Here is a 26,299-nt window from a genome sequence, read left to right as displayed (position 1 = left end):
GGAAGGGATTTGTTGTAAAGTGCCCTCCCCTCCTCCAGCTCCCTCAGCACGAGGGGCAGCGCGTGGCCCTTTTTCCGGAACAGGCGCGGCTCCTATTGGCTGGCTCCCGACTGCTCGGAATAAGGATTGTCCAATAGACAGCGCTGGAGGACCGGAGGCGCACTGGTCCTCCAGCCAATCAGAGCAGCCCTATTGTCTGAATGCGGAAGTTATTGCTGCTGCTGCTGCAATAACATTCCTCCAGGAGACACCATCAAGGGGTTCTGTGTGTGTGGGGCACTTCAGGCTCCAGTTCATCATCCAACCTGGAGGGACACAAGGACAACAGCACCGTGGAGAAGCCATGGCAGTGCGGGGACTGTGGGAAACGGTACAGGTCTCCGTCTGAGCTGGAGATTCATCGACGTGTTCACACCGGGGAGAGGCCGTTCACCTGCACAGACTGTGGGAAGCGTTTCACTCATTCCTCCGACCTGCAGAGACACCGGAGAGTGCACACCGGGGAGAGGCCGTTCACTTGCTTGGAGTGCGGGCAGGGATTTACTCAGTCTTCTTCACTGCTCTCACACCAGCGAGTGCACACCGGGGAGAGGCCGTTCACTTGCTCCGACTGTGGGAAGGGATTCACTCAGTCCTCTTTGCTGGTGGCGCACAAGCGAGTGCACACCGGGGAGAGGCCCTTCATCTGCTTCAAGTGTGGTAAAGGGTTCAGTCGGTCCTCTAGCCTTCTAAAACACGAGCGAATTCACACCAGGCAATGGCCTTTCACCTGCTCCGAGTGCGGGAAGGGATTCAGTGCTTCGTCCAGACTGCTGGCGCACCAGCGGGTTCACACCGGGGAGAGGCCGTTCACCTGCTCCGAGTGTGGGATGGGATTCACTGATTCATCCCTCGTACTGTCACACCAGCGAGTGCACACCGGGGAGAGGCCGTTCACCTGCTCTGACTGCGGGAAGGGATTCACCAGATCCTCCTCACTGGTGGCACACAAGCGGGTTCACACCGGGGAGAAGCCGTTCATCTGCTCAGACTGTGGGAAGGGTTTCATTGATTGCTCTTCCCTCCTGTCACACCAGCGCATTCACACCGGGGAGAGGCCATTCACCTGCTCGGATTGTGGGAAGGGATTCACTCTGCCTTCTTCCCTGGTAGCACACAAGCGTGTTCACACCGGGGAGAGGCCATTCACCTGCTTGGATTGTGGGAAGGGTTTCACTGACTGTTCTTCCCTACTGACACACCGGCGGGTTCACACCGGGGAGAGGCCGTTCACCTGCTCTGACTGTGGGAAGGGATTCAATATTTCCTCTGACCTGCAGAGGCACCAGAGAATTCACACCGGGGAGAGGCCGTTCACCTGCACGGATTGTGGGAAGGGTTTCACTTGGTCCTCTTCGCTGCTGGCACACAAGCGGGTTCACACGGGGGAGAGGCTGTTCACCTGCTCCGAGTGCGGGAAGGGATACTGTTCATCGTCCCGACTGCAGGCACATCAGCGAGTGCACACCGGGGAGAGGCCGTCCACCTGCTCTGAGTTCGGGAAGGGATTCACTCAATCGGCCTGACTGTTAATCAACCAGCGGATTCACACCGGGGAGAAGCCTTTCACCTGCTCTGTGTGTGGGAGAGGGTTTCTCCAGTAATACAAGCTGCAGAGACATCAGAGAGGTCATCCGTGAAGACAGCAATTGGACTCTCCTGTTCCTGCTACTGAGAATCACATCCGGGACTGAACCGTGTTCATTTGGACAGTGGGTGAAGTGGGAGGGTCACAGGGGTTATATATCCCGGAGGGGCTGATGCTCTCTCAGCCTGGGAGTGCACATTTCCTCTGAAATGATCCACAGACGCTGATGAACAACATTTACTTTCTCCTGGTTAGGAAACAGAGGTTGCCTCCCACTGCAGGTAGATCTAAAGTTGACCCAGTGAGACCATGACATCGGGGAGCAAGAGTACACCATTCAGCCTATCGAGCCTGTTCCACTATTTTAATACCATCGAGGCCGATCACATCTCGGCTTCAACTCCCCTTTCCTGCCTCCTCTCCATAACCCTTCAACCCGGTACTGATTAAACATCTGTCTATCTCCTCCTTAAATGTACTCCATGTCCTGTCATCCACAGCACTCTGGGGGAGTGAAGACAAGGCAGTGAGACTCATTTGTTGACTGTATCGAAAGTTTGTTAAGGTAATAGAGTCATTCATTAGTTCACATGTACCTAACGTAGATTAAGGTAATAAATTTGCTTTGTATATTGGAGTGCACATTTCTTCTTGTGTTCATTGTGATCATACCTTGAAGACCCCATTGGGTCCTTCCAGCCCGACACTGCCAGTGCAATCCTTCCTGGAAAGACATCCCACCCGTAGCAGGGATCAGTCTGCTCTTCCTCAGAATTTGAAAACTTAGTCAGTTTTGCTTCCGATTTCTGTCCTGCTGGCACTACCACCATCACTGAGTTCTCAACTCCTTTCCTCGACACCTCTGTATCCACTCCTGATGATGGGCAGGCCACCAACATCCGGTACAGGTCCATCGACTCCCACGGTTACCTGGACTGGACCTGCTCACTGCCTGCTTCCTGTAGAGACTCCATCGTGTTCTCCCAGTCTCTCCATCCCTTACCACTTTTTACCGGAGCACCTCCAACATGACCACTTTCCTCAGCTGTGCAGTGTGGGGAGTATCTGTATTTCATTCGGTTAATCGAATGCTGGTGACATAGTTTGGCCAAGTGTCGGATCCTTGCAATCCTGCCAGATAATGCAAAATTCAGATCATCGCATGCTGGATAATTGAGGCTTCTCTGTTTATAACAATCCAACCCCGATTTTGGGTTTCACCCCACAGACTAACTACCCTCTGACAGAATACATTGTCTGAAATGAGAGACCAAACATTTGTAATCCGTATCTCCTATTTCCAGACTTTCCCAAGAAAACAGACCCTTCGGTCCAACCCGTCCATGCCGAGCAGATATCCCAACCCAATCTAGTCCCACCTGCCAGCAACCGGCCCATATCCCTCCAAACCCTTCCTATTCATACACGTACATCTCTATGACCCTAAAAGAAACATCCATCTGTGTGAGACACTGCACTTTGGAAAGGCAAATCAGGGTAGGAGTTATGTACTTAATGGTTAGGATCCAGGAGGTGTTGCTGAACAAAGAGACTTTGGAGTGTAGGTTCATAGTTCCTTGAAAGTGGTGTCACAGTTGGAGAGGATCTTGGAGAATGCGGTTGGGTGAGCTTTCCTTTATTAGTCAGAGCATTGAGTATAGGAGTTGGGAGGTCATGTTGTGGCTGTACAGGATGTTGGTTAGGCCACTGTTAGAATATTGCGTGCAATTCTGATCTCCTTCCTATCAGAAAGATGTTGTGAAACTTTTCGCAGCAGAGAGCGGCGGGAGCTGGGCGGAAGTTCAGACGGAGCGCAAAGCTGGTCGGGTAGGTAAGTGATTGTTATTAGAGTGGGTGTGTTCTAAACCCCAGATCCTACAAAGTAGGGTCTCCCTCCCTCCCTCCTCCTCTAACCTTAATTAAGAGTCCACAGAGTTGCCATAGGAAGACGGTCTAAGGAAGTTTAGATCGAAGAGTGAGGCTTCAGCTCAGGAATCTTGATAAAGAGGTTGAGTAAAGAGATTACACCACAGTTGAAGAGGGTGAAGACATGACTGCTCAGCTGGTTCAGTGCGCTACGTGTTTGATGTGGCAAGTCAATGACTCTGGTGTGTCTGGCTCGTATATGTGTGGAAAGTGTGCGCACATTCAGCAATTGACCGAGCATATTGCAGCACTGACGAAAGAACTCGAAGACCTTAGGCTCATCCGAGAGAACGAGATCTTTCTGGACAAGACCTTCAGTGATGTTATTACACCAATCATGCCAGAAGAGAGCAGAAGAGTGCAGACGATGAGGAAGGCAGAGAGGAGACAGGTGCAAGAGACGCCGGGAGAAGTACCTGTCAGGAACAAGTTGAAGCTTTTGGAAACAGTAGAGTCTGATGACACTACCAGTTCGCAAGGCGGCCATGTTTGTCAATCAAAAGTTGCCGCAGAAGCAGAGCGGAAGAGTCGGACATCACATAGAGCCGTGGTAATAGGGGACTCCATCGTGAGAGGAACTGACCGGGGTTTTTGTGGCAGCAGACGGGATTTAAGGATGGTGTGTTGCTTTCCTGGTGCTAGAGTGAAAGACATCGCGGACAGAGTGCAGGACATCCTCAAGGACGAGGGTGAAGAGCCCGAGGTGGTGGTACACGTCGGCACAAATGATGTCGGGAAGAAGAGGAGGAACATATTACAGCGAGACTTCGCAGAACTAGGAAGAAGGCTAAAAAGCAGGACGTCCAAGGTGGTTATCTCCAGTTTGCTTCCAGTTCCTCGGGCTAGTGTGGCCAGAAACCGGGAGATAATGGACTTGAACGTGTGGTTGGGGAACTGGTGCAGGAAGCAAGGTTTCAAGTTCTTGGATCACTGGGGTATATTTTATGGTAACCATAAATTCTACAAGAGAGATGGCTTGCACCTTAATAGAACAGGGATCGGCATTCTGGCAGGCAGGTTTTCTGCTGCAACACCGCTACATTTAAACTAAGTAGCGGGGGGGAGGGGACAAGCTGGATGTTTAAAAAGGAAATTGAAGGGGTAGTTAGAACAAGAGAAGTCAAGAAAGACAACTGTATCAAGGAGGCAGAAAACTGGAAAAGGCATCATGCTGTAAAGTTGAGTGAAATAAGGGTTGAGGGGAAGGGTGAGAGCAGTAACAAATTAAAAATTCTATATATGAATGCACGAAGCATTAGACACAAGGTGGATGAGCTTGAGGCTCTTTTGGAAATTGGCAGATACGATATTGTGGGGATAACTGAGACGTGGCTTCATGGGGACAGGGCCTGGGAAATGAATATTCAAGGCTACATGTGTTATCGTAAGGATAGACTGACGGGCAGAGGGGGTGGGGTGGCCTTGTTGGTAAGGGAGGATATTCAGTCCCTTGCGCGGGCGGACCTAGAGTCAGGGGATGTAGAGTCAGTGTGGATAGAGCTTCGAAACACTAAGGGTAAAAAGACCCTCATGGGAGTCATCTACAGGCCCCCAAACAGTAGTCTGGATGTTGGAGGTAAGTTGAATCAGGAGCTGAAATTGGCTTGTCGCAAAGATGTTACTACAGTTGTTATGGGGGATTTTAACATGCAGGTAGACTGGGAGAATCAGGATGGTATCGGGCCTCAAGAAAGAGACTTTGTGGAGTGCCTCAGAGATGGATTTTTAGTGCAGCTGGTGCTGGAGCCGACCAGGGATAAGGCGATTCTGGATCTGGTATTGTGTAACGAACCAGAATTGGTCAGTGACCTCGAAGTGAAGGAGCCATTGGGAAGTAGTGACCATAATACAATAAGCTTCAATCTGCAATTTGAGAGGGAGTGGGTACAATCTGAAGTGACAATATTTCAGTTGAATAAAGGGAAATATGGAGCTATGAGGGAGCAACTGGCCAAAGTTCAATGGTTTAATACCTTAACAGGGAAGACCGTGGAGGAACAATGGCAGATATTTCTGTGTATAATGCAGAAGATGCAGGATCAGTTCATTCCTAAAAGGAAGAAAGATCCCAGGAGGAGACATGGGCGGCCGTGGCTGACAAGGGAAGTAAAGAAACATATAAGGTTAAAAGAGAAAAAGTATAACTTAGCGAAGATAAGCGGGAAAACGGAGGACTGGGAAGCTTTTAAAGAACAACAGAGGATTAGTAAGAAGGAAATACGCAGAGAAAAAATGAGGTACGAAGGTAAACTGGCCAAGAATATAAAGGAGGATAGTAAAAGCTTTTTTAGGTATGTCCAAGGCAAAAAAATGGTTAGGACAAAAATTGGGCCCTTGAAGACAGAAGCAGGGGAATATATTACTGGGAACGAAGAAATGGCAGAGGAATTAAATGGGTACTTCAGATCTGTGTTCACTGGGGAAGACACAAGCAATCTCCCTGAGGTAACAGTGGCTGAAGGACCTGAACTTAAGGGAATTTCTATTTGCCAGGATTTGGTGTTGGAGAGACTGTTAGGTCTGAAGGTTGATAAGTCTCCGGGACCTGATGGCCTGCATCCCAGGGTACTGAAGGAGGTGGCTCGGGAAATCGTGGATGCGCTGGTGATTATTTTCCAGAGTTCAATAGAATCGGGGTTGGTTCCTGAGGATTGGAGGGCGGCTAATGTTGTGCCACTTTTTAAGAAGGGTGGGCGGGAGAAAGCAGGAAATTATAGACCAGTTAGTCTGACCTCAGTGGTGGGAAAGATGCTGGAGTCTATTATAAAGGATGAAATTACGGCACATCTGGATAATAGTAACAGGATAGGACAGAGTCAGCATGGATTTATGAAGGGGAAATCATGCTTGACTAATCTTCTTGAATTTTTTGAGGATGTAACTCGGAAGATGGACGAGGGAGATCCAGTGGATGTAGTGTACCTGGACTTTCAGAAAGCTTTTGATAAAGTCCCACACAAGAGGTTAGTGAGTAAAATTAGGGCGCACGGGATTGGGGGCAAAGTACTAGATTGGATAGAGAATTGGTTGGCTAACAGGAAACAAAGGGTAGTGATTAACGGCTCCATTTCGAAATGGCAGGCAGTGACCAGTGGGGTACCGCAGGGATCCGTGCTGGGACCGCAGCTTTTTACAGTATATGTAAATGATATAGAAGATGGTATCAGCAATAACATTAGCAAATTTGCTGATGACACAAAGCTAGGTGGTAGGGTGAAATGTGATGAGGATGTTAGGGGATTACAGGGTGACCTGGACAAGTTAGGTGAGTGGGCAGATGCATGGCAGATGCAGTTTAATGTGGATAAATGTCTGGTTATCCACTTTGGTGGCAAGAACAGGAAGGCAGATTACTACCTCAATGGTATCAATTAGGTAAAGGGGCTGTTCAGAGAGATCTGGGTGTTCTTGTCCACCAGTCAATGAAGGCAAGCATGCAGGTACAGCAGGTCGTGAAGAAGGCTAATAGCATGCTGGCCTTCATAACAAGAGGGATTGAGTATAGAAGCAAAGAGGTGCTTCTGCAGCTGTACAGGGCCCTGGTGAGACCACACCTGGAGTACTGTGTACAGTTCTGGTCTCCAAATTTGAGGAAAGACATTCTGGCTATTGAGGGAGTGCAGCGTAGGTTCACGAGGTCAATTCCTGGAATGGCAGGATTGCCTTACACGGAAAGACTGAAGCGACTGGGCTTGTATACCCTTGAGTTTAGAAGACTGAGAGGGGATCTGATTGAAACGTATAGGCTTATGAAAGGACTGGACACTCTGGCAGGAGGGAACATATTTCCGTTGATGGGGGAGTGCCGAACCAGAGGACACAACTTAAAAATACGGGGTAGACCATTTAGGACAGAGATGAGGAGAAACTACTTCACACAGAGAGTGGTGGCTGTGTGGAATGCTCTGCCCCAGAGGGCAGTGGAGGCCCAGTCTCTGGATTCTTTTAAGAAAGAATTGGATAGAGCTCTTAAAGATAGTGGAGTCAAGGGGTATGGAGATAAGGCTGGAACAGGATACTGATTAGGAATGATCAGCCATGATCATATTGAATGGCGGTGCAGGCTCGAAGGGCAGAATGGCCTACTCCTGCATCTATTGTCTATTGTCTATTGTCTATTGAAACTTGAAAGGGTTCAGAAAAGATTTACAAGGATGTTGCCAGAGTTGGAGAATTTCAGCTACAGGGAGAAGTCTGTGAGAAGATTTGTAGCTCGGGTGCTCGTTGTTGTGGTTCTGTTCGCCGAGCTGGGAATTTGTGTTGCAGACGTTTTGTCCCCTGTCTAGGGGACATCCTCAGTGTTTGGGAGCCTCCTGTGAAGCGCTTCTGTGATCTTTCCTCCGGCATTTATAGTGGTTTGTCTCTGTCGCTTCCGGTTGTCAGTTCCAGCTGTCCGCTTATTGATTGAATTCGTGGATGAAGCACATCGACCTGGACCCAATATACCGACCCACTGCAGCGGACAGCTGGAACTGACAACCGGAAGTGGCAGAGACAAACCACTATAAATGCCGGAGGAAACATCACAGAAGCGCTTCACAGGAGGCTCCCAAACACTGAGGATGTCACCTAGACAGGGGACAAAACGTCTGCAACACAAATTCCCAGCTCGGCGAACAGAACCACAACAACAGGGAGAAGCTGAATAAGCTGGGGCTGTTTTCCCTGGAGCATTGTAGGCTGAGGGGTGACCTTATTGTGGCTTATAAAATCATGAGGGGGCATGATAAATAAACATGGTCTTTTCCTTGGGGTGGGGGAGTCCAGAACTAGAGGGCAGAGGTTTAGGGTGGGAGGGGAAAGATTTAAACGGGAGCTAAGGGGCAACTTTTTCACACAGAGGATGGCATGTATCGATTAGATTATCTACAGCGTGGAAAGAGGCCTTTCGGTCCAACCCGCCGAAGAGCAACTCACAGACCCATTTCCCTCTGACTAATGCACCTAACACAGTGGGCAATTTAGTATGACCAATTCACCTAAACTGCACATCTTTGTATTGTGGGAGGAAACCGCGCACACCCATGCAGACACGGGGAGAATATGCAAACTCCACACAGACAGTCACCTGAGTTAGGATTTGAACCCAGATCCCTGGCGCTGTGAGGCAGCAGTGCTAACAACTGGGCCACCGTGCCACGTAGGGAATGATGTACCAGAGGAGGTGGTGGAGGCTGGTACAATTACAACATTTAAAAGTTATCTGGATGGGCACATGAATAGGAAAGGGTTTGGAGGGATATGAGCCAAGTGCTGGCAAATGGGACTAGATTAGGTTGGGATATCCGGGTCGGCTTGGACGGGTTGGACAGAAGGGTCTGTTTCCGTGCTGTACATCTCTATGACTCTATAAAGCTTCTCAATCTTCAAAACTCCAACAGGCATAAATTGATTATACAAATGTCATGCTGGGTCACACACCACAGAAACAATCCCTTTGGTACAACCCGTCCATGCCGACCGGGAATCCTAGACTGAACTAATCCTTCTCGCCTGGGTAAACCCTTTCGAGTCATGTATTTTCCAAATGTCTGTTAAGTCTTGAAAGTGCATCCTCCTCAACCATGTCCTCTGGCAGCTTGTTCCTCATATGCATCACCCGCTGTGTGAATATGTTGTCCCTCAGTTCCCTTTTAACTCTTTCCCCTCTAAACTTAAACCTATGCCCTCTAAGTTTTGGACTCTTCCACCCCCAAGGAACAGACTTTGCCTATTTACCCTATCCATGCCCCTCATGATTTGATGACCCTTGATAAGATCACGTCTCAGCCTCTGATGCTGCAGGGAAGGAAGTCCCAGCCTATCCAGCCTCTCCTTAAAACCCGAACACTTCAGTCCTGGTAAGATCATCTTAAACTTCTTCTCCACCTTTTTTCAGTTTAACATCATATTTCCTGGAGCATGGTGACCTGAATTTTATGCACTATTCTAAAGGTAGCCTCACCAAAGCCCTGTACAGCCACAACATGACATTCCCAACTCCTGTAGTAAACAGTGGTTAGCAGTGCTTGCCTGATAGTGCCAGGGACACAGGTTGAAGTCCACTCTTGGTGACTGTCAGTGTGACCTGTGCACATTTTCCCTGGTCTGTGCAGGTTGGCTCCTGGTGCTCCAGTTTCCTCCCATAGTCTGAAGGTGTGTAAGTTAGGTTTGTTAGCCATGCTAAAACCAAACCAGGATTGTGCAGATTGGGTGGATTAGTCATGTGAAGTAGGGGGTCTGAGTGGGACACTGTTCGGAGGGTCGGTATGGACTCGATGTGCTGACTGGCCTGTTTCCACACTGTGGGGAGTCTCATTTGTGAACTATATACCCTACATCACACTCCATTAACACATTTTTTTGTGCAAACTTACTAACCATGCATCCTGTATTCTCATCCAAGTGATTTATATAAATTTTGACAAAAAGTGGATCCAACACCAATCATCACGCCACACCATGAGTCACAAGCCTCCAGCAGGAATAACAAACCTCTCCCACCATCCTCTCTCTCCTACAGTGATATCAATTTCATATTCTATCGGCAAGCTCTTCCTGCAATCTTTATTATTTAACCTTGTGTTGCCTGAAGGAGCAAGCAATATCAACATCTTTGAGAGAGACCTCGACCAACCTTTCCAGAGTCTGGCCCCCTCTCCTTGGATTCACTCCCTTTCCCTCAAGCTCCTGTACATGAACAGTTTAACCCCAGGATGGGAACAGAGAGTGTTGTGCTCACAGATGTTGGGCCAGATGAGGAAGTCTCAGGGAGTGTGAGGTTACAATGAAACCCTGGGCTTTGTGTGAACACGTGCCTTGGAGGACAATGAAGGGAAGGGATTTGTTGTAAAGTGCCCTCCCCTCCTCCAGCTCCCTCAGCACGAGGGGCAGCGCGTGGCCCTTTGTCCGGAACAGGCGCGGCTCCTATTGGCTGGCTCCCGACAGCTCGGCATTCGGATTGTCCAATAGACAGCGCTGGAGGACCGGAAGCGCTCTGGTCCTCCAGCCAATCAGAGCACTCCTATTGTGTGAATGCGGAAGTTATTGCTGCTGCTGCTGTTGCTGCAATAACATTCCTCCAGGAGACACCATCAAGGGGTTCTGTGTGTGGGGGCACTTCAGGCTCCAGTTCATCATCCAACCTGGAGGGACACAAGGACAACAGCACCGTGGAGAAGCCATGGCAGTGTGGGGACTGTGGGAAACGGTACCGGTTTCCGTCTGGGCTGAAGCGTCATCGACGTGTTCACACCGGGGAGAGGCCGTTCACCTGCTCTGACTGTGGGGAGGGTTTTGCTCACCTTTCTTCGCTCGTGGTGCACAATCGGGTTCACACCGGGGAGAAGCCGTTCACCTGCCTCCGGTGTGGGAAGTGCTTCGCTCGGTCATCCAGCCTTCGAAGACACGAGCGAATTCACACCGGGGAGAGGCCGTTCACTTGCACGGAGTGCGGGAAGGGATTCAGTCTGTCATCCCGGCTTCAAGAACACAAGCGAATTCACACCGGGGAGTGGCCCTTCACCTGCTCAGAGTGTGGGAAGGGATTGAGTTCCATGTCCAAACTGCAGGCACACCAGCGTGTACACAGCGGAGAGAGGCCCTTCACCTGCTCAGACTGTGGGAAGGAATTCGCCCTCGCCTCTTCCCTCCTGGCACACAAGCGGGTTCACACCGGGGAGAAGCCATTCACCTGCTCCAAGTGTGAGAAGCGATTCAGTCAGTTATCTGGTCTTCAGAAACACAAGCGGATTCACACCGGGGAATGGCCGTTCACCTGCTCCGAGTGTGGGAAGGGATTCAGTACATTACCGAGTCTGCTGATCCACCAGCGGGCTCACACCGGGGAGAGGCCATTCTCCTGCGCTGAGTGTGGAGAAACCTTCAGAGATCCGTTTGTGCTGCGGAGACACCAGCGGGTGCACACCCGGGAGAAGCCGTTCAGCTGCTCTGTGTGCGGGAAGGGATTCACTCAATCCGGCAGCCTCCGCGTACACCAGCAACATCACACCGGGGAGAGGCCGTTCACCTGCTCTGAGTGTGGGAAGGAATTCACTCAGTCGTCCCAGCTGTTGATCCACCAGCGCATTCACACGGGGGAGAGACCATTCCTCTGCACTGAGTGTGGGAAAGGATTCCGGGATTCATCGGCTGCACTGAAACACCAGCGAATTCACACCGGGGAGAAGCCTTTCACCTGCTCTGTGTGTGGGAGGGGGTTTATCCAGTCATATAAACTGCGGAGTCACCAGAGAGTTCATCAGTGAAGACAGCAATTGGACTCTGTTGTTCATTGCTGCTGGGAATCACATCCAGGACTGAACCGAGTACATTCGGACAGTGGATGAAAGGGGAGGGTCAGAGGGGTTTTATATCCCCGTGGGGCTGATGCTCTCTCAGCCTGGGAGTGCACATTTCCTCTGAAATGATCCCCAGAAGCTGATGAACAACATTTACTTTCTCCTGGTTAGGAAGCAGAGTTTGCCTCCCACTGCAGGTAGATCTAAACTTAAAAATGTGTTGCTGGAAAAGCCCAGCAGGTCAGGCAGCATCAAAGGAGCAGGAGAATCGATGTTTCGGGCATAAGCCCTTCTTCAGGAAAGGGCTTTTCTGAAAGGGATTTCCTGAAGAAGGGTTTATGCCTGAAACGTCGATTCTCCTTCTCCTTTGATGCTGCCTGACCTGCTGGGCTTTTCCAGCAACACATTTTTAAGCTCTGATCTCCAGCATCTGCAGTCCTCACTTTCTCCAGGTAGATCTGAAGTCAACCCAGTGAGACCATGACATTGAGGAGCAGGAGTACACCATTCAGCCCATCGAGCCTGCCCCACCATTTAATACCATCGAGGCTAATCGCATCGCGGCTTCAGCTCCCCTTTCCTGCCTCCTCTCCATAACCCTCCAACCTGTTACTGATTAAACATCTATCTATCTCCCTGCTAAGTTTACTCCATGTCCTGCAATCCACAGCAGTTTGCAGGAGTGAAGACAAGGCAGTGAGATTCATTTGTTGACTGCATTAAACATTGGTTAAGCTGAGTCAGTCATCAGTTTGTATGTATCTAAAGTAGATGAAGGTAATAAATTTGGTTTGAACAGTGGAGCACAGTTTCTTCATGTATTCATGTTGATCAGACCCTAAAGAAGCTATTGCAGATAATCCCCTGCTATGGGAAAGTATTGCGTTCCTATGAAACCTTTCCTAAGCCAAAATGGTATAAAGTGAAGAAGCATTAATATACACGGGAAAATTTTACTTTTTCTCATAAAAGCAAGAATCATTTTCAGATTTCTTTGAGTGAGTGAGTGAAAACAGGTCCTAATGTAGGTCTTACATAAAAGCAAAACGTTTGACAATCGGGGGATACCTGTAGGTCCTTTCAGCCCAACACTGCCAGTGGCCGGTGCAATCCTTCCCGGAACGACATCCCACCCATTCCAGGGATCAGCCTGCTTCCTGCTGTCCTTCAGAATTTGAAGTTATTCAGTTTTGCATCCAATTTCTGTCCTGCTATCACTATCACCTGGCCCATCACTGACTTCTCAATTTCCTTCCTCAGCTTTTGGTTTCCATTCCTGAAGAGGGGCTGGCCACCAACATCCATCAAGGACACATTGACTTCCCATGGTTACCTGGACTGTGCATCCTCACTCCCTACTTCCTGTAGAGAATCCATTGCGTTTTCCCAGTTTCTCTGTCAAAGTGTTCCAACTATGTCCCGCATTTCTGCCCTGGTCCCTTTCCCACTTGCTGGATTCTGGATTAGTGGTGCTGGAAAAGCACAGAGTTCAGACAGCATCCGAGGAGCAGTAAAATCGACGTTTCGGGCAAAAGCCCTTCATCATCCTCCTTCATGGAACAATGTGGTTTCCTTGAGTTTGTGTATCTTGTACCAACTGAGTATATTCAGTACAGGTCTTGGTATCACAACATGACCAAGCAGCAATAGAGGGTTGAATGGACGATGAGCCTTAATGGAGTTGAGTTTTGTTTTTTTGGTCAAACCAAACTTAGTCCAACTGTGACAAAATTGTCTGTGTCGTGCTCATCAGGAGCTTTGCACAAACACCAATTCTTATATTGCATGAGAGGTCAGTGAATGATGGTTGTCAAATCAACTCTGGTAGAGTATTATAAACCCATCCGTTAACTGCGCTCCGAGAACACAAACCAGACCACCCTATAATCACACTATAGTCTGTGAAAAGTGTGGCAACCTTCTTTCAGCAACTTCTTGTGGTTAAATAAAATAAAGCACTGACACTCACTTTAAAATCAACAAGTTACCATTTATTTGTGTAGCTCTAACAGTGAACACACTACAAGCAAACCCAATAAATCCCATCTAACAACGAACTAATCCTCAATAAAACCAGATTCGAATGGTATGCTGTCCCAATAAATACAAGTCCCATTCATATCACAAAAAAAAGTTTCTTGACATGGCTGTGAGGTTACCTGACCTCCAGAATGTTCTGTGCATCCTCTGCTGTTACGCTTCCAGGAATGTCTTCTCCGAATCTTCTGTTAGACATTTAGATGGTGCGTTATTTTAATACACAGATGAATGTGAGAGCCAACTTCCCTTTCTTGAACTGAGCACTCTTGGCTCTGGTGAAGGGGAGTTAACTCCAGGCCTCTGGTCAATTGCCCCATTCTTTCAAACCGTTGATGACGTATCGATTTCTTACACTAGGACCCATCCTATGTTGTCAAGACCATTAGATTTAAATTTTGCAAGTTTTGGGTAGCTAGTCCCTGATTTTAATTGATTGGTTAAATTGAAAATCTCTTGTCTCAGCTTGCGAACTGAACGACCTTTCATGATCTTATGACCCTCAATAAGGTCACGTCTCAGCCTCTGATGCTGCAGGGAAGAAAGTCCCAGCCTATCCAGCCTCTCCTTAAAACCCGAATGCTCCAGTCCTGGCAAGACCATTGTAAATGTTTTCTCCACCTTTCTTCAGTTTAACAACATATTTCCTGTAGCATGGTGAGCTGAATTGTATGCTCTATTCTAAAGGTGGCCTCACCAAAGCCCTGTACAGTCACAACATGACATGACATTCCCAACTCCTATCCTAAATGCTTTGACCAGTGACAGCAAGCGTGCCACACACTGCTTTTCTACCTGCAACACCTCATGTTAAAATTAAATTAATTTTAATTTAAATTAAATTCCATCTGCTACTCCTCAGCCCATTGGTCCATCTGATCAAAGTCCCATTCTACTGTTCGGTGGCATGATGGCTCAGTGGTTAACAGTGTTGCCTGAATACACCAGGGATGCAGGTTCGATTCCACTCTTGGTGACTGTCAGTGTGACCTGTGCACATTTTCCATGGTCTGTGCAGGTTGGCTCCTGGTGCTCCAGTTTCCTCCCATAGTCTGAAGATGTGTAAGTTAGGTTTGTTAGCCATGCTAAAACCAAACCAGGATTGTGCAGATTAGTCATGTGAAGTCGGGGGTCTAAGTAGGACACTGTTCGGGGGGTCAGTTTGGACTTGATGGGCTGAATGGCCTGCTTCCACACTGTAGGGAATCTCATTTGTGAACTATATATCCTATACCGCAGTCCAGTATCCCACCAATTTCTGTGCCATCTGCAAACTTACTAACCATGCCTCCTGTATTCTCATCCAAATGATTTGTTTAAAGTTTGACACCAATCCTCACGCCACACCATGAGTCACAAGCCTCCAGCAGGAATAACAAACCTCTTCCATCATCCTCTCTCTCATACAGTGATATCAATTTCATATCCTATCGGCAAGCTCTCCCTGCATCCTGTCTGATTTAACCTTGTGTTGCCTGAAGGAGCAAGCAATATCAACATCTTTGAGAGAGACCTCGACCAACCTTTCCAGAGTCTGGCCCCTCTCCATGGATTCACTCCCTTTCCCTCAAGCTCCAGTTTAACCCCAGGATGGGAACAGAGAGTGTTGTGCTCACAGATGTTGGGCCAGATGAGGAAGTCTCAGGGAGTGTGAGGTTACAATGAAACCCTGGGCTTTGTGTGAACACGTGCCTTGGAGGAAAATGAAGGGAAGGGATTTGTTGTAAAGTGCCCTCCCCTCCTCCAGCTCCCTCAGCACGAGGGGCAGCGCGTGGCCCTTTGTCCGGAACAGGCGCGGCTCCTATTGGCTGGCTCCCGACAGCTCGGCATTCGGACCGTCCAATAGACAGCGCTGGAAGACCGGAAGCGCTCTGGTCCTCCAGCCAATCAGAGCAGCCCTATTGTCTGAATGCGGAAGTTATTGCTGCTGCTGCTGTTGCTGCAATAACATTCCTCCAGGAGACACCATCAAGGGGTTCTGTGTGTGGGGGCACTTCAGGCTCCAGTTCATCATCCAACCTGGAGGGACACAAGGACAACAGCACCGTGGAGAAGCCATGGCAGTGTGGGGACTGTGGGAAACGGTACCGGTTTCCGTCTGAGCTGGAGATTCATCGACGAGGTCACACCGGGGAGAGGCCGTTCACCTGCTCTGACTGTGGGGAGGGATTCACTGACTCCTTTTCCCGCCTTAGACACCGGCGGGTTCACACCGGGGAGAGGTCGTTCACCTGCTCCGATTGCGGGAAGCGATTTGCTCACGCCTCCTCGCTCCAGTCACACCAACGGGTTCACACCGGGGAGAGGCCATTCAGCTGCTCCGAGTGTGGGAAAGGTTTCACTCATTCCTCTTCCCTCGTGACACACCGGCGAGTCCACACCGGAGAGAGACCGTTCTCTTGCTCAGACTGTGGGAAGGGATTCACTCGGTCTTCTTCGCTGGTGGCGCACAAGCGAGGTCACGTTGGGGAGAGGCCCTTCACCTGCTTCAGGTGTGGAAAGGGATTCATCCGGTCATCCAGCCTTATACAGCACGAGCGAATTCACACTGGGAAATGGCCTTTCACCTGCTCCGAGTGCGGGAAGGGATTTAATTCATCGTCCAAACTGTTGGCACACCAGCGGGTTCACACCGGGGAGAGGCCGTTCACCTGCTCCGAGTGTGGGATGGGATTCACTGATTCATCCCTCTTACTGTCACACCAGCGAGTGCACACCGGGGAGAGGCCCTTCACTTGCTTTCGGTGTGAGAAAGGATTCAGTCGGTTGTCCTGCCTTCGAAAACACGAGCGACTTCACAGCGGGGACAGGCCGTTCGCCTGCTCGGAGTGTGGGAAGGGATTTGCTCACTCCTCTGCCCTGCTGTTACACCAGCGATCTCACACCGGGGAGCGGCCATTCACCTGCTCTGCGTGCGGGAAGCGATTCAGTCGGCTAAGCAGCCTTCAGCAACACGAGCGGGTTCACACCGGGCAATGGCCGTTCACCTGCTCGGAGTGCGGGAAGGGATGCAGTACGGTATCCAGGCTGCTGACACACCAGCGGGCTCACACCGGGGAGAGGCCGTTCTCCTGCTCCGAGTGCGGGAAGAGATTCGCTCAGTCCAGTCGCCTCAAAAAACACCAGCAACTTCACACCGGGGAGAGGCATTTCACCTGCTCTGAGTGTGGGAAGGGATTCACTCAGTTGGCCCCACTGTTGGTCCACCAGCGCATTCACACCGGGGAGAGACCATTCCCCTGCACCGTGTGTGGGAAAGCATTCAGGGATTCATCGAATCTGCTGAAACACCAGCGAATTCACACCGGGGAGAAGCCATTCACCTGCACTGTGTGTGGGAGGGGATTTATCCAGTCATACACGTTACGGAGACACCAGAGAGTTCATCAGTGAAGACTGCATTTTGATTCTGCTGTCCCTTGCTGCTGAGAATCACATCCAGGACTGAACCGTGTTCATTCGGACAGTGGGTGAAGTGGGAGGGTCAGTGGGGTTTTATATCCCCGTGGGGCTGGTGCTCTCTCAGCCTGGGAGTGCATATTTCCTCTGAAATGATCCACAGAAGCTGATGAGCAACATTTACTTTCTCCTGGTTAGGAAACAGAGTTTGCCTCTCACTGCAGGTAGATCTAAAGTTGACCCAGTGAGACCATGACATCGGGGAGCAGGAGTACACCATTCAGCCCATTGAGCCTGTCCCACCATGCTGCTTGCCTCTTGGCTTCAACTCTGCTTTCCTGCCTACTCTCCATAACGCTTCAATCCGTTATTAGAGTCACAGGTACATGCAATCTGACAGCATGGCCCAAACTGGTTCATGCCGACCAAAATCTCTGATCACTTGCCCCATACCCTTTGAATACTTTCCTCTCCATGTATTTGTCCAAATGCCTTTTAAATGTTCTTAATGTACCCACCTCGACCATTTCTGCTGACGGCTCATTCCATATGCGTACCACCCTGTGTGTAAAAAGGTTGCCCCTCAGGTTCCCTTTATTTTTTTTCTCCTGTAACTGTAAACAGATGCCCACTAGTCCTTGATTCCCTAATCCTGGGAAGGAGACTGAGTGCATTCACCCTATCCATGCCTCTTATGATCTTATACACCTCTATAAGGTCCCCCTCCCCTCTCAGTCTCTGACACGCTAAAGAAAAATATCCTAGCTTGTCCAATCTCTCCCTGTAGTTCAGACCGTTGAGTCCTGGCAACATCCTTGTAACTTTCATCTGCACTCTTTACAGTTTAATAACATCCTTCCTATAACAAGGAAATCAAAACTGAACACAGTACTCCCAAATGCGGCCTCACCAACGTCCTGTATAACTGCAACAGAACTTCCCAACTTCTATACTCAGTGCCCTGACTGATGAAGGCCAGTTTGCCAAAAGCCTTCTTCACTGCCCTGTCTACCTGGGACTCCACTTTCAGAGAACCATACACCTGAACCCTAAGGTCGCTCTGTTCCACTATTGACCATCGTTTCAGAGAACACCTCTGGGACACCCGGACCAACCAACCCAACCACCCTGTGGCTCAACACTTCAACTCCCCCTCCCACTCCACCAAGGACATGCACCTTGGTCCATAGCAACACGACGGCTGGAGGAAGAGCACCTCATCTTCCACCTAGGAACCCTCCAACCACAAGGGATGAACTCAGATTTCTCCAGTTTCCTCATTTCCCCTCCCCCCATCTTGTCCCAGTCAAATCCCTCGAACTCAGCACCGCCTTCCTAACCTGCAATCTTCTTCCCAACCTCTCCGCCCCCACCCCCACTCCGGCCTATCACCCTCACCTTAACCTCCTTCCTCTATCGCATTTCCAATGCCCCTCCCCCAAGTCCCTCCTCCCTACCTTTTATCTTAGCCCGCTTGGCACACTCTCCTCATTCCTGAAGAAGGGCTCATGCCCGAAAAGTCGATTCTCCTGCTCCTTGGATGCTGCCTGACCTGCTGCGCTTTTCCAGCAACACATTTTCCGCTCTGATTTCCAGCATCTGCAGTCCGCACTTTCTCCCATAAAACTCTTACCTTGATTTGACTTTTCAAAATGTAAGACCTCGCACTTATCGATATTAAACTCCATTTGCCATTTCTCGGGCCATTTACCCAGCAGATCAAGGTCCTGCTGAAATTTCTGATAACCTTCCTCACTGTCCACGATACTGCTTATTTTGTTAATTTACAAATTAACTACGTTAGCAAATTGCCGTATTTTACTAATTAAAAATCTGACTATCTCCTCCTTACCGGAAGAAAGTGAGGATTGCAGATGCTGGAGATCGGAGCTGAAAATGTGTTGCTGGAAAAGTTCAGGAAAATGTGATTCCTGAAGAAGGGCTCATGCCCGAAACGTCGATTCTCCAGTTCCTTGGATGCTGCCTGACCTGCTGTGCTTTTCCAGCAACACATTTTCAGCTCTGATCTCCAGCATCTGCAGTCCTCACTTTCTCCTCGAAGATTTTAACTTACTGCGAATCCTCTTACAAGGATGCCTTCCTTGAAGAAGCTCTCCTCCTCCCTCTACAAGGATTTCAGTGAGTCCCTCTCTCACTGCACACCCCAGGTCATCTCCTCTGCCCAGAAGCTCTTCAGCCACGTTCTCAAACAGACTCGCTACCACAGCCACATCTCCTTCCTCAGCACCTGCCTATGGAACCGACTGACCCCGCACAGACTCCGGACTACATTCAGACCAACAAAATTTGGACCCAACCAGTACCTACAACAAATCCGAAGCCTCCAACAACAGGCCTCCCTCCGGATCCTCCACTCCACGCTCGCAGCCATGCGCCGCTACCTACATTCCCTACAGTCAGCCCTACCCCAGCTCAGGACAACACTCTCCCAGACCTGTAAAGGACCTCTACTGTTCTTCATCCACAGAAGAATCCATACATTAAACAAACAGTTCTTCCGAACCATATCGGAAATTAAAGACAGTAAGTACCAAAATCTTTCATGTACTTACCCCCCACACTCTGGGTTCCTCAACGAATCCTGAAGAAGGGCTCATGCCCGAAACCTCGATTCTCCTGTTCCTTGAATATCTCCTCCTTTACATTTACTTCATGTCCTGTCATCCGAAGCACTCCGGGGAGTGAAGTCAAGGCAGTGAGACTCACTGTTGACTGTATCAAAAGTTTTATTAACCAGGAGAAAGTAAGGACTGCAGATGCTGGAGATCAGAATCAAAAAGTGTGGTGCTTGGAAAGCACAGCAGATCAGGGAGCATCCAAGGAGCAAGAGAGTCGACGTTTTGAGCATAATCTCTCAATGGGAAACACGGAGCAGGTCATGGTGACACTAGGACAGAAATTGAATTTAACTTTTCAAATTCAGAGGGAGAGCAGGAAGCAGTAACGTCTCTGTTTCTGCTCCTGATGAAGGGCTTTTGCTCGAAACATCGACTCTCCTGCTCCCTGGATGCTGCCTGACCAGCTGTGCTTTTCCAGCACCACACTTTTTGACACTGTATCCAAAGTTTGTCAGACTAATAGAGCCATTTGCATGTACCTCAAGCAGGTTAAGTGAATAAATTTGCTTTAGATTCGCGTGCACATTTCTTAATGTCTTCATTTTGATCAGACCTTAAAGAACCCATTAAGTTCTTTCAGCCGAACACTGGCTGTGGCCCACGCAATCCTGACTGGAAATTAATCCGACCTATTCCGAGAGTCAGTCTAGTTGCTGCTTCCTGCTCTCCCTCTGAATTTGAAACGTTAAAAAGTTTCTGATTTCCGTCCTGCTGTCAACTTCACCTGGTCCATCACTGACTTCTCAATTCCCTTCCTCGACATCTCTGGGCTGGCCGTTGAAATCTGCTGTGAATCTATCAGCTCCCACAGTTACCTGGACTGTGCATCCTCACGCCCTGCTTCCTGTAGAAACTCCATTGCATTTTCCCAGTCCCACCATCTCTCCCGCTTTTCACCAGAAATGTTAATTTTGCTGTCCCCTAAATGTCAGCTGTTCTTGGCTGCACCTCTGAAGTGACCGGTTTTCTCATCCATGCATTTCCTCTTGCGATGTGTTTGACAGGACCTTTGGACTATGTCTGACCTACCTCCCACACTTCAGCCCTGATTCCATCCCTTCCCTCCTGGAAAGGTGTGGTTTCCTCAGCCTGTCCACCTTGAACTTGTGTAAATAGGCTAACTGAATATATTCAGTCAAAGTCTTTGCATCGCCTCACGACCAGGCGGCAATAAAGGCTTGAGTGAATCCAGAGCCTTAATTAGAGTCGTAGAGATGTACAGCACGGAAACAGACCCTTTGGTCCAACCCGTCCGTGCCGACCCAGATATCCCAACCCAATCTAGTCCCACCTGCCAATACCCGACCCATATCCCTCCAAACCCTTCCTATTCATATACCCATCCAAATGCCTCTTAAATGTTGCAATGGTACCAGCCTCCACCACTTCTTCTGGCAGCTCATTCCATACACGTACCATCCTCTGTTGCCCCTTAGGTCTCTTTTATATCTTTCCCCTCTCACCCTAAACCTATTCAGCTCTTTGGTCGGACCAAGCATTGACAAAATTGTGTAGTTCTCATCAGGACCTTTGCAAGAACACCAATTTTTGTGCTGCATGAGAAGTCTGTGCTGATTGGTTGGCAAATACGCTCTGAGCGGTGGAGGCATTGGCATGGACAATGATGACTGATGACTGACAGTTAACTGCCAAACTTTGTTTCAATCTAAACCGGGCACTTTCACACTGGAATAGCCCGCAGGAATGATAGCCTCAGAGAATGGTCACCGTCTGTTCTGTTAAGTTGAAATTCGCTCATGGGAAACTTACTAAAGGTCCTTCGACTGTCCTATCCAGATTCACGTGTGTGACCATCGAGATGGACAATGACAGCAAATTATATTTAGGGAACAGCAAATTAACACAGGACAGAAATGTCTCCTGCTGTTCTGTAGTGCATCCTCAGTATAGTATTCCTCATTACTTTCTGTAATGTTGTATCTGTATATGACACCTGACTACAAACGGTGATGTGAGTCATATCGACTCTATACACAGCAATCCATTTGCCCTTCCTCCCTCTATATCCCCAGGGTCCTGCAAGTTTATTTCCTTCAAGTGCCCACCAAATGCTGAAATCATGGATTATCTCCATTTCCACCCTCCCTATCGGCAGGAGGTTCTGGGTAATGACCTCTTGCTGCCAGAATAACATTTATCCTGACCTATTTCCTGAGATCAGGGAGGTGAAGGCGTCACAGTATTATCAATGGACTGTTAATCCAGAGACCCAGGTAACATTCTGGGCACCTGGATTTGTATCTCCCAATGGCTGATGGTGGAATATGGATTAAGAATCTGTCATGGATTGCCAGAAAGACTCTGAAATAACCTTTTCCACGGTCCACTGTATCACCAATTATCCTGTCATCCATAAACTTACTAAACGTACTTCCTATATTGGTAAAAACAATAACTGCAGATGCTGGAAACCAGAATTCCTGATGAAGGGCTTTTGCCCGAAACGTCAATTTCGCTGCTTGTTGGATGCTGCCTGAACTGCTGTGCTCTTCCAGCACCACTAATCCCATACTTCCTATATTCTCCACAACCACCTGATGAAGGAACGTCGCTCCAAAAGCTAGTGCTTCGAATTAAATCTGTTGGACTATAACCTGGTGTTGTGTGATTTTTAACTTTGTACACCCCAGTCCAACACTGGCATCTCCAAATCAGTCCAATATTCTCATCCAACAATCCTCTACAACCATCCTTTCTCTCCCCTATCATAATGTGTCAATTTCATATCCGATCAGCCAGCTCTCTCTGGGTCCTGTCTGTTTAACCTTGTGTCAACTGAAGGAGCACACAATGTCAATATCTGAGAGACAGCTAGGCCAACCTTTCCAGAGTCTGTCCCCCTTTCCTTGGATTCACTCCCTTTCCCTCCAGCTCCTGTACATGAACAGTTTAACCCCAGGTTGGGAACAGAGAGTGTTGTGCTCACAGATGTTGGGCCAGATGAGGAAGTCTCAGGGAGTGTGAGGTTACAATGAAACCCTGGGCTTTGTGTGAACACGTGCCTTGGAGGACAATGAAGGGAAGGGATTTGTTGTAAAGTGCCCTCCCCTCCTCCAGCTCCCTCAGCACGAGGGGCAGCGCGTGGCCCTTTGTCCGGAACAGGCGCGGCTCCTATTGGCTGGCTCCCGACTGCTCGGCATTCGGACCGTCCAATAGACAGCGCTGGAAGACCGGAAGCGCTCTGGTCCTCCAGCCAATCAGAGCACTCCTATTGTCTGAATGCGGAAGTTATTGCTGCTGCTGCTGCAATAACATTCCTCCAGGAGACACCATCAAGGGGTTCTGTGTGTGGGGGCACTTCAGGCTCCAGTTCATCATCCAACCTGGAGGGACACAAGGACAACAGCACCGTGGAGAAGCCATGGCAGTGTGGGGACTGTGGGAAACGGTACCGGTTTCCCTCTGAGCTGGAGATTCATCGGCGACTTCACACCGGGGAGAGGCCGTTCACCTGCTTGGACTGTGGGAAGGGTTTCACTGACTCCGTGAGCCTCCACAGACACCAGCGGGTTCATACCGGGGAGAGGCCGTTCACCTGTCTCAGGTGTGGGATGGGATTCAGTTGGTCATCTAAACTTCTGAACCACGAGCGAGTACACACCGGGGAACGGCCTTTCACCTGCTCCGAGTGCGGGAAGGCATTCGCTTACTCCGGCAGCCTCAGGAAACACCAGCAAGTTCACACCCGGGAGTGGCAGTTCACCTGCTCTGAGTGTGGGAAGGGATTCACTGAATCGACCGGACTGGTAATCCACCAGCGCGTTCACACCGGGGAGAGACCGTTCCCCTGCGCTGTGTGTGGGAAAGCATTCAGGGATTCATCGACTCTGCTGAAACACCAGCGAATTCACACCGGGGAGAAGCCATTCATCTGCTCTGTGTGTGGGTGGGGTTTTGTCCAGGCGTGCCAGCTGCAGAAACACCACAGAGTTCATCAGACACAGTTGGATTCTGCTGTTCATTGCTGCTGAGAATCCAGGACTGAACCGTGTCCATTCAAACAGTGGGTGAAGTGGGAGGGTCAGAGGGGTTATATATCCCAGAGGGGCTGATGCTCTCTCAGCCTGGGAGTGCACATTTCCTCTGAAATGATCCACAGAAGCTGATGAACAACATTTACTTTCTCCTGGTTAGGAAACAGAGTTTGCCTCTCACTGCAGGTAGATCTAAAGTCAACCTAGTGAGACCATGACATCGGGGAGCAGGAGTACACCATTCAGCCCATCGAGCCTGCCCCATTATTTAATACCATCAAGGCTGATCGCATCTCGGCTTCAACTCCCCTTTCCTGCCTCCTCTCCATAACCCTTCAACCCGGTACTGATTAAACATCTGTCTATCTCCTCCTTAAATGTACTCCATGTCCTGGCATCCACAGCACTCTGGGGGAGTGAACACAAGGCAGTGAAATTGACTTGTTGATTGTATCGAAAGTTTGTTAAGGTATAATAGAGTCAATCATTAGTTTCTAGATTCGAGTGGTGCTGGAAAAGCACAGCAGGTCAGGCAGCATCCATGGAGCAGGAAAATCCTTGCTCATTAGTTTGCATGTACCTACATTAGATGAAGTGAATAAATTTGTTTTGTGTTGTAGAGCACATTTCTTCATGTATTCATTTTGATCAGACCTCATGAGGTCCTTTCAGCCCAACGCTGCCAGTGGCCCATGTAGTCCTTCTGAAAAATTCACTCCACCCATTCCTGGAATCAGTCCAGTTACTGCTTCCTGCTTTTCCTCCGAATTTGAAAAGTTAATCAGCTTTGGTTCGGATTTCCATTCCACTGTCACCTTCATCGAGTCCATCACAGACATCGCAGTTCCCTTCCTCGACATCTTGGCTTCCATTTCTGACGATGGGTTGGTTGCTGATATCCCCTACGAATCCATCGATTCCCATGGTTACCTGGACTGTGCATCCTCACTCTCTGCTTCCTGTAGGGACTCCATTGCATTCTCCCACTTTCTCCATCTCGACCACTTTTCACCAGAGCACCTCCGACAGGACCATATTCCTCAGGCGTGCATTTTCCCCTTCCGTTGTGTTTGACAGGATCTTGTGCTGTGTCTGACCTATTTCCCACACTTCTGCCCTGATCCCATCCCCTCCCTCTCTGAAATATATTGACATCCTTTGTTCCATCACAGCCTGTCCTCCTTGAATTTGTGTATAATGTACTAACTGAATATACTCAGTAAAAATTTTTGTTTCACATCACAACCAGGCAGTAATAGAGGGTTGAATGAACCATGAGCCTTAATTGAGTTTCATTTAGTCCTTTGGCTGAACCAAACTTCCCTTCTTAGCCACGCACCGGGCTGACTTTGAAACATATTAACACTTGCTGAGTTAAAATCCTGGAATTCTCTGCTCAGACTGGGGTTTATTTGTTGATTTGAAGGAGCTAATTGGACAGGAAGTGAATTTCGAGAAGGTGAGATTAGAGTGGTGTTGGAAAAATGCAGCAGTTCAGGCAGCATCCGAGGAGCAGGAAAATCGACGGTTCAGGCAAAACATCGATTTTCCTGCTCCTCGGATGCTGCCTGACCTGCTGTGCTTTTCCAGCTCCACTCTAATCTTGACTCTAACCTCCAGCATCTGGAGTCCTCACTTTCACCTAATCCAGAGAAGGTGCAGAGTCTGGAAAAGTTTGCTCTTGGAGCTCCCTCTCTGAAATATATTGACATCCTTTGTTCCATCATTTATTTGTCTGGCTCAAAGGAATGGCCTGTTTCCTCATGATCGCAATTACAAAATAATGGTTTGGAGATTCCGGTGTTGCACTGGGGTATACAAAGTTAAAAATCCCACAACACCAGGTTATGACCTTGGAGCCCTTCACTTTGTCCCTTAGCTTTATGGTAAGCACTTTCTTTCCATCATCTTAATGGATGTTAATGGAAGTTATCCATAAAGTTGTCCATAAAGCTAAGGGACAAAGTGAAGGGCTCCAAGGTCTGTCACACACACACTACTTATTACAAACACTCGCTATAGCAAGTAACTGCATCTGGCAAAAGTTTAAGACCTGATTATCCAAACTTTGGGGATGCCGGTGTTGGACTGAGGTGTACAAAGTTAAAAAAAGGTTTTGTGATTTACACATGAAAGAAGTGAAACTATCACTGTATTCTAACAGGTGAAAGGCTTAACAGGCAATCAATTTCTCAATGTATAATTTCAGTTACATCACACTGTAAATTTTTGCTATAAATTCTGTGTTAGGATCGAGCCCTCCACTACCACCTGATGAAGGAGCGATGCTCCGAAAGCTAGTGTGCTTCCAATTAAACCTGTTGGACTATAACCTGGTGTCGTATGATTTTTTAAATTTGTACACCCCACTGGCATCCCCAAATCATGACTTTCAAA

General features: G+C 48.8%; 1 protein-coding gene across 1 annotated transcript; it reads left to right on the top strand.

Moving 5' to 3' along the window:
- Positions 1-236: 236 nt before the first annotated feature.
- LOC140460032 (uncharacterized) lies at positions 237-24,523 on the top strand (the record flags this gene model as incomplete). Its single annotated transcript, XM_072554439.1, is given in 3 exon segments — positions 237-1,668; positions 10,406-11,555; positions 15,579-24,523. Coding segments are annotated over 3 exon segments (4,266 nt in total), but the record flags the coding sequence as incomplete, so codon positions are not given.
- Positions 24,524-26,299: the final 1,776 nt, after the last annotated feature.

Source organism: Chiloscyllium punctatum, chromosome 36, assembly GCF_047496795.1.
Source record: "Chiloscyllium punctatum isolate Juve2018m chromosome 36, sChiPun1.3, whole genome shotgun sequence".
Taxonomy (NCBI): domain Eukaryota; kingdom Metazoa; phylum Chordata; class Chondrichthyes; order Orectolobiformes; family Hemiscylliidae; genus Chiloscyllium; species Chiloscyllium punctatum.
This window is presented reverse-complemented; position numbering and strand designations above follow the sequence as displayed.